The 8,643-nt window shown below is 33.4% G+C and overlaps 1 protein-coding gene across 7 annotated transcripts; it reads right to left on the minus strand.

The window, feature by feature from the left end:
- Window positions 1-2,889: 2,889 nt before the first annotated feature.
- Window positions 2,890-7,728, minus strand: LOC137822484 (5'-methylthioadenosine nucleosidase-like). 7 transcript variants are annotated; one of them, XM_068627377.1, is made up of 9 exons: window positions 7,577-7,728; window positions 7,437-7,500; window positions 5,503-5,594; window positions 5,040-5,093; window positions 4,933-4,952; window positions 4,232-4,306; window positions 3,824-3,898; window positions 3,403-3,495; window positions 2,890-3,226 (listed from the first exon to the last, which is right to left on the minus strand). In XM_068627377.1, exons 1-9 carry the CDS (start codon window positions 7,632-7,634, stop codon window positions 3,029-3,031), a joined length of 729 nt encoding a protein of 242 aa, XP_068483478.1. In that variant the 5' UTR covers window positions 7,635-7,728; the 3' UTR covers window positions 2,890-3,028. The 7 variants fall into 7 exon arrangements, with proteins under 7 accessions (XP_068483478.1, XP_068483481.1, XP_068483477.1 ...); XM_068627380.1 differs by lacking the exon at window positions 5,040-5,093; XM_068627376.1 differs by lacking the exon at window positions 5,040-5,093 and having other exon boundaries at window positions 4,933-5,039.
- Between the last annotated feature and the right edge of the window lie 915 nt (window positions 7,729-8,643).

Consider the following 8,643-nt stretch of genomic DNA (forward strand, 5'->3'; position numbering starts at 1 on the left):
GGCCCCCGTCCCGTTGCCTTTTCTTACCTCTAGCAGGAGGGATCGAAGGACCCCCATCACCAGCCACATGGATACCCCCAGTTGTGGTATCAATGCTCAGGCGACCTTTTCCCCGCTCGAGTGCCTTTGCACGAAAAGCATTCACAAGGCTCTTGGTCTGCGACACCTCTCAGCTCATGGTTTCTGCAAAAGTCAGCTAAGACAAGTTAAAATCACCAAACAATCACCCAAGCAAAGAAAACAGACCAAAATTGACCGAGAATAAGCAAATTATCATACCCTCAGGACGAACGAAAACCTTAAGAAATTTTTCTTTAAAATTCTTATAAGAAGTGGTAAAGGAGCCAAAGAGCACGTTGCCCAAACGACCAACTAACGAATGCCACAAGGCCAGCTTGGTCGGATGAGAAGTATAATAACTAAGAAAAGTCGAAGGAGTAGGAGAAAGACGAAATACATCATAGATAAGGCAAAAGGCCTGGATAGACTTCCAGGTGTTGGGATGAAGTTGCGTAGGGGCCACGTTGAGTGCCCACAACCACTGTGAAATTATCAAATGGAAAGGAGACATCCAAGTCTGAAAACAAACAAGCATACATACAAAAGAAAGGACGCTCGGTAGATGACCGAGCTGAGCACACCACATCGGTCGGCTCACAGGGCTCGATACTTATCACGTTTAAACTCACGTCCCGCTTCAAAACACCGACCTGGTCCAAAAAGTGAGCAACCACATCCCTCTTCACAAATGAACAGGTGATCCGGGTCACCTTCAAACCCACCCAGTCAAACCCCTGGGGAGATTACTGCTCGGAAGCACCGGACTTATCAAAAGCACCGGTCGGGTCATCCTCCCTCACCACTCCCACAGGGGGCAACGTTTGAATTGCCCCAACCGACAGAGTCTCAGTCGTGGAAGAGCCAGATGATGACGAAGAAGAAGAAGACTGAGACGAAGAAGGGGGAGATGGAAGAGGAGAAGCGGGACCTGAAGAAGAAGACGTGGGACGAGACAAAGAAGACATAACTAACCTCTTTAAAAAAACTGGAAGGACGAGCGAAGAAACAAGGATCGTTCGGCGAGACAGAAAATCACTCGGCTATCGGAGCAAATAAGCACAAAGAAACAGTGCCTCAACACCATGGAGACCCCCTATTTATACCCTTAAGGGTATCGAAATACGAAACACCACAATCGCCTCAACCGTTAGATCTCCTCAGATCCAACGATCCTGAAGATCTCAAAGATTGGCGCCAAAAAAAACCCTCAATAATGAGGGTCATATGAGGCACTGCCAAAACATCACGTCGAACCTAGAAAAGCCTAATCGTCACATCAGATCCCGATAAACCCCAACTGACATCACAAGCCTCCAATCCACCGAACGACACATAAGACTCTTCAGATTAAATACCCTCGAGCCTGGGGGGAAAGTGTACTGGTATGGACCGAGCGACTAATCAGAGTCTCGACCCACCAACAGACCGACCGACCCAGGGTTCAGTCCTAGTGGGTCGACCGATGGTATAAACCTTACCACACCTAAACAGACTCAACAAACCTAATTTGTGGTTAGCAACTAGGTAATATAATCTTAAACACAAACTCACTCCTTAACCTGGCCCAGTAAGAAATGCTCACTACAAGTAATACAGATAACACATATTCCAAGGTGTAGGTACGTCATTAATGACTGTACACTTCCGAGTGCCAAACACCCCTTTTTGCTTACTTGAGCGTCAGAGTGCCTTCTGCAGGGGTACCCCATTCGACATTGACCCGAGACCTGAAGAAGCAGTACGAGAGGAGGAGGAGCGAGCTTCAAGAACAAGTCAACTGCCAGACAAGAGAGGAAGAGATGAAATCAACCAACAGTTCTCTAGGTCCATCTCCCTAGCAAAAACATATATAAGTACTAATCATGTATATTGTACAACATAAAAAATACTAGTATAATATATTTATAAATTAATAACAAGCATTATATTTTATTATGATATTTAAACTGGAGGATTTTATGTAAATTATCAAGAACTTAAAAGCCAAATTTATGTTAGTAGGATTAATTCTAGAACAAGTAATTTATTTTACAAATAACACTAAGCTTGATTGATAAATACCAAATAAAAGCAAATAAACACTTTTTTACGCGGAAATAAATACGTTATTCCCTGATTTTTGGATTAATATAATCACATTCTGCAATTTAAACCTAACTAGTAAATATGTTTTTGAATTTTGAATAGATTTCGATTTTTGTTGGCACAGACGGGGATAGATTTCGATTGAATATACTTTTCTAACTACATGAACTTATCCTTAGCTTTTAAATGAGTATTTGAACAAAAATAAATAAAAAATAATTTATAAATAAAATAAATAATTGGAAGTATAGCTTTTGTTGGGCTTATCAAAGGTCCATTAAAATATAACTTTAAGTTTGTCGTGAAGCAATTATTATTCTCTATATACTGCCAAAAAATTATTATTATCAACACAAAATTTTATAAATGATAAAATGTATTTTGGATCTTTAAAAATATAAGTTTTTCTAAATTTTATAAGAAATTATTTATGTATAGTCTCATTCTTAACAAAAAAATATATAACTTTTTTTTATTATAAATTACTATTACATAATTTTTATGCTTTTTTAAATTACAAATGACTCAGACTTATTAAAATTAAAATCAAATCACATTTTGAAACAAAATTATGTGGTTAACTTTTTATAGAATTCAACTTTTACCTATTTTTATTTTAATGTAAACTATAAATTTTTCTTTCTTTAAGTTCAGTGCTAGTTTCTTATTTTGCCACAAACTTAGGTTGTGCACACGTTTACAGTGAATGCCAGAATGGAACAAAAGAGAGAAGGGAGGAAGGGCTGCAAAATCTTCAGTTTATACTTTATGAGTTTAATTTTGCTTAAATCTCACAAACAAATTCCAAATCAATAATGATAGTGTTCTAGTCGGAGCCCACCATAATTGCATATACAACAACTTGGAAGGTGAAATTAGGTTGTCAAAGTTCAGACAGGGAATTTCCATTAATAAAATTAACAACTTGTTCAACAGCCGGATCAAGTGCATCAGCTACAGCTGCCAAATTCTCCAGAAATTCTTCTACAATCGGTTTGTCACCATCAACGATATTAGTCACAGCTTTTACAAAGATTGCAGGAACTTTCAGAAGGTCAGCAACATAAGCAATAGCTGCTCCCTGGAAGAAAATGTTGAAACTGGGAGTTACACAATTGAAAAGATCAGAACAATTACTAGTCAGTTTTTCAGTCCTCTGATACTTCAATGGGGATTTCTTTGATAACACATGTTATTTGTGAATATGTGGATTCATGCCATTCCCAATTGATGTGTGGAATGTGCCAATCAGTATACCTCCATATCTATAACTGTGGCATCATTTGCCATGATTAATGATTCATCCTGCAGTGTCATGTCTAAAGAGTTACCAGTAGACAATCTACCCACCTGAAAATATGCACAAATGTTTAAAGTTCAAGTTTTATGCACAAGACGAGTGTTAGCAACTCACTCATTAATATACTTCTTCTAACACATTCTTTTGTGGATTAAATAGGAAGATGATTTTTGTGCTTGAAAGCACAAACTTCACAAGATGCATTTGCAACTCTCTTCAATCCAGGTAATCTAGTTAACAGATGGCACATAATTCAAATGGCAATATTTTGTGATATAGAGGGATTTGGGGTGGCAAAATGAATTTTGAATAAGATTAACTGTTATGAAGAATTTTGTTTTCAGCAGAAGCGTATACATTTTATCAAATATTACTCACCTTTAGATTGAGCTCCTTTATAAGGTTTGGTGTATCAAAGGCTTTACGTAAACCAACTCCATACAAATCAAAACCCTGCAAAAGACATTATATATCAATGTTTTTCCTATTTAAAATAATATTATTGGAAGGAAAGAAGAGATACATGTGAAAAGAGAGACAAGTATCAGACATAGAAAGAACAAAAGCCAAAACTAGAGAAAGGGTGTATTTTCTTAAACCTTCCCCCCTTCTCCTCGAACACATACATAGTACACACATCTTACGAAAACACCAACAACGCCAATAGATTATATTCCATTAATTGTTTCCTTAAATAAAAACATGGCACAACCAACTACACTTCCAAATAGAGAAGAGTATAAAGGACAAGAATCCAGAGCTATCAAGAGAAATGATGACACTTACAGGTATAGGTATTCTTCTGTCATGAAAAGCACAACCTGATATAATAAAAATATCCCCAATACTAGCTCCTTTGGCCTGAAAGCATTCAACAATAAGCACTATTTGAAAACATATGTTCATGTGTAGACAAATGCATATCGCTGCATCATAACATTTTTAACTACTTGTATAATCATCATAAGATTTTGATTTGCAGAGAGTGAATATTTGATACATGCACACCAATGGGGTGGAAAGTACAACCACTCCACATGCTGGTAGAGCACGAGTTTGCCATCAACATACCACAGTCATATTGTCCATCCACAGTCATACAGTTTAGTAATCCATTTCTTGATTACAAAACAATCTATATATAAAATTATAAGACAAAAATCAATGACCATTATTGATTACAAACAATGCATTAGACTAATTGGTTTTGAACATAAAACACTTATGTTGTATGTTCATTCATCAACAAGCATTATTTAACATAGGTTACAGGGTCAGATTCAAAACCCTTATATCAACTCTGCCAACTGTGTTGTGCCACATCTTACCATAAACTATTGCAAAATGAATAGGCCAATAATTTCACAGATAGAGGATCAAAACAACATAACCTAGGAAGAGATGCGAAAATATAACACAAACATTTGGGAGTTCAAAACTCTGGCAAATCTAAGACGATTGTTGCTTGGGGAGAACGCAGTGCCAACCTTGAAGCCACCAGTAGTTCCTGCATTGATGATCAAGTCGGGTTGTAATGCTTGAATAGCAGCATATGTTACAAGAGCAGATGGTATTGTGCCAATACTATCAGCACCTGAAAGGAATGGATCAGGACTCGTAGCTGACAAAACAAAACAGTGTCCAATAGCTGACGATAAGGCAAATTCAACAACTGTTAAAATAAATTCTTATAAAACCATATAATTTATATTTAAACATAACTATGACTAGAGATTAGGACATTTCATTTTATATAAGTGGGTGCAAACCTCACCTCATGAGCCGGTTTTATGGGATTGAGTTAGACTTAAATTCACTTAATAATATGGTATCACAGTCATTTCAAGTCAATCCTAACAAGTGTTTGTTGGACTTATTAGGTCACCCGCTATCGGATCATTATTGAATTACTCATAATATGTTATTCCACTCACAAGCTGTCACTCTCGGGTTGGGCGTGAGGGTAATTTAATGTAGAATTTCCAACAGAATCAAATATGAAACTCAGTGGTGATAATTGGATGGTTAGAAGTGGTGGAAAAGAGAAAACATGTTACCCGAAGCTGGATCTTTTCCAGGCCAAATCAAGTTTATACTAAGATCTTTGTATGTCCCACCATAACGGACCCAAGGAACCCTTTCTGGAAACCTGCACCATACACTTCAATCAACTGTAAGTACGTGAAAAGCAAAGCTCCACTCTACTTCGACCTCCTCAGTAAAGAATAAATAGATAACTCATTAAAAAAACTCCATGGAAATTCTAAGATATTTGTAAGCACCATAGCATCAGTGCTCAATTTCTCTTACGGTGAAGGTTGACCAATAAAACTTGTGTGATAAACTAATCAGAGAAAGTGATCGCAAAAGAGTGATTTTTTCTTGAAATTCTAATAACTAATCAAATTAGTTTTAAAATTAAGAAAACTAATAAAATAATCCTTAAAACTATAATCAACACCCAAATTATTTTTTAAACAGGATTAATATGATTGGTATCAACTGTGATTTAGGATTTAGTGTATGAAATAAATGTTCACGGTTGTTGGTATCGAATCATCCTAGTAGTTTACTCACAGAAAAAATTCAACAATCTTTTTTAGTTTTATACTATTTCTATGTGATGCCACATACATACTGTCTAACAAGAATGAAAAAGAATTGTGGTTTAAGATTTCAATGTCTAACATATGAGTTAAAAAAAAATTGTGGTTTAAGATTTCAATGTCTAACATATGAGTTAAAAAAAAATTGTGGTTTAAGATTTCAATGTCTAACATATGAGTTAAAAAAAAATTGTGGTTTAAGATTTCAATGTCTAACATATGAGTTAAAAAAAATTGTGGTTTAAGATTTCAATCTTGATAGCTTTGAATATAGAATAAATATGTGGGAGTAAGACTCTTCAAAGAAAATTAAATTGAACCATTTTTGGTATTGACGAAACTAAATTATATAAAAAATTGATTTTTTTTAAACAAGCTTGTTATTTTAATTTATTTGTATAGAGACTATATTTTATAAATATTAAAATTAGTTATTTTAAATTTTATATGAATGAAGAATTTTTTTTTTATAAAAATCAAAATCAAAACTAGCTAATTTTACTCAGACCAAAAACATATTGAAGTACTTCGTTTTTAAATAATTAACTTATAAATAAAATAGTGAAATATGTATAAATAATAGATGAATGTATCACTTATATGATTATCTTTTTATATAAATATAAACGTAAATTAAAATTGTAAAAGTGTAGTTAATAAATGCAATATTTTAATATATGGAGTAAACAAGTAAGAAAATATAAAGTGTTTTTTTATGGGGATGGAGAAGAAAGAGGTCAATGATTCACCTCTCATCTTCAGCATTTTTATCATTTTTTAAAGGGTTAATTGAATTTTAAGGGCAAAATGGGTGAATACTTTTAAGAAAAAAATATTATATAATTAAGTTTTTCTAAAACAATATAACTCGAGCAAAAATTCACAAAATTTTAAAAGTTAAGAAACAAAAGTGTAATACGTTCCTTTTAAACTTCAAGGATCCATTCGATCCGCATTAAAATTTTAGAGATTAAACTAATTGATAGTTTGTAATTTTAATACTAGCAATTTTTATTTATTTCATGATCAATTCAATAGTTTATTATAATTTTAAAAAATAATTAATTAGTAGTATACAATTCTATTTTTTCATTTTATTTAAAAAGCAGTTTATTTGTTTTTTAAATTTTAGAGATTAAATTGACAATTTATTTAATAAAAGCAAATTACTAAAACTCCCTGATTTGTTGAAAAAACATTGAGAATGTATTTTCCTTATACAATCTATTAACAATCTTTTATATATATATATATATATATATATATATATATATATATATATTATGAGTAAAGTAAACTAATAATATTTTAACAAGTAATTATTATATAATTAATATTAGTTTTTAGAAGTGTAAACGGAGAGAGAGAAAGAGAGATATACGAACGAAGAGTGAGGCTGGCGAGTGAGCCGGAATCTGTTGACGATGGGAAGTGCTTCCATCTCCATAGCTGTTATTCATTAAAATTAAAACCATCAAACAAAAACACAACAAAACATAACATACAGTGGCGGCGCGTAAGTTACCAACGACGATGACGATGTTTGATATGGGTCGGATCTGAGTTTCGGGTTTTCCGGCCATGCCTTCTTCCTCTGATTGTTTGGCTGCAGATTCTTATTCCTTTTATCACTTTTCTTTGGCTATTACACTTTCATTCCAACAATAAATTCTTCCTTTTAATATGGCTCTGAAAATGATAGATATGGACTCATTGATGCTTATATAAATAATTTTTAATGGTATTCTAAATTAAAATATTTTAAGTTGAGTATTAATTAAAATTGAGTGTTAAATTATTTTTTTTACTTTAATTTAATTGCTTTGTTATTTTATTTTTTCAAAGAAAATGTGATTCTTTTATCCTATTAACTACATGATTAAACTATAGAATACTTAAACAAACAAATAAAAATTTAAACATTAAAAAGTGTTGCCTAGAAACTATTCTTCTTTCAGCAAAATATGTTTATTTCTCGAATTTTCTGAGCTTCTCAGTCTCTACTCTCGGGTTGGGCCTTCGATTCACTCCTTCATGTTGGACTTATTTGTCTAACAAGCTCACTTGGTTGGGTTGGATCAATTGGATCTCTCGGTTTCTCTTTTCGTTCTCCTATTATGGTTGGGTGTGTATACTTGTAAGGCGCTCCAATGTCAAAGTCAGAATTAGTTTTATATAATTATCAGATAAATTCACTCTGCATACCTCTTAGATTGATAACCTATTTATAGTGTTCTCTTATTGGGCCCAAAACTTATTTGCGCTTTTCTTTTTTTACCTAATATTTTTTAAACACACACATGTTAATTTGTGTCATGTTATTATGGACTTTGCTACAGTAACCAATTATAATTTTATTTATTTATATTTTTTACACTTTAACCTTTCGGCTTGATCTTTTGGCCTAACCTTTCGGCTTGATCTTTCGGACTAGTAGTACACTAGCCCCCAGGCATGAGGATTTTTGTAAAAAGACATTATGCCTATTACGAAAAGAAAGAAGGCATTTAAAGCTTATCAGTAAAAATATTTTTTCAAATCATTTCAATTTTGTATTAAATGTCTCGTTTCATGTGCTTTTTCTTGAACGCA

The sequence above is a fragment of the Phaseolus vulgaris genome, chromosome 9 (assembly GCF_000499845.2).
Source record: "Phaseolus vulgaris cultivar G19833 chromosome 9, P. vulgaris v2.0, whole genome shotgun sequence".
Taxonomy (NCBI): domain Eukaryota; kingdom Viridiplantae; phylum Streptophyta; class Magnoliopsida; order Fabales; family Fabaceae; genus Phaseolus; species Phaseolus vulgaris.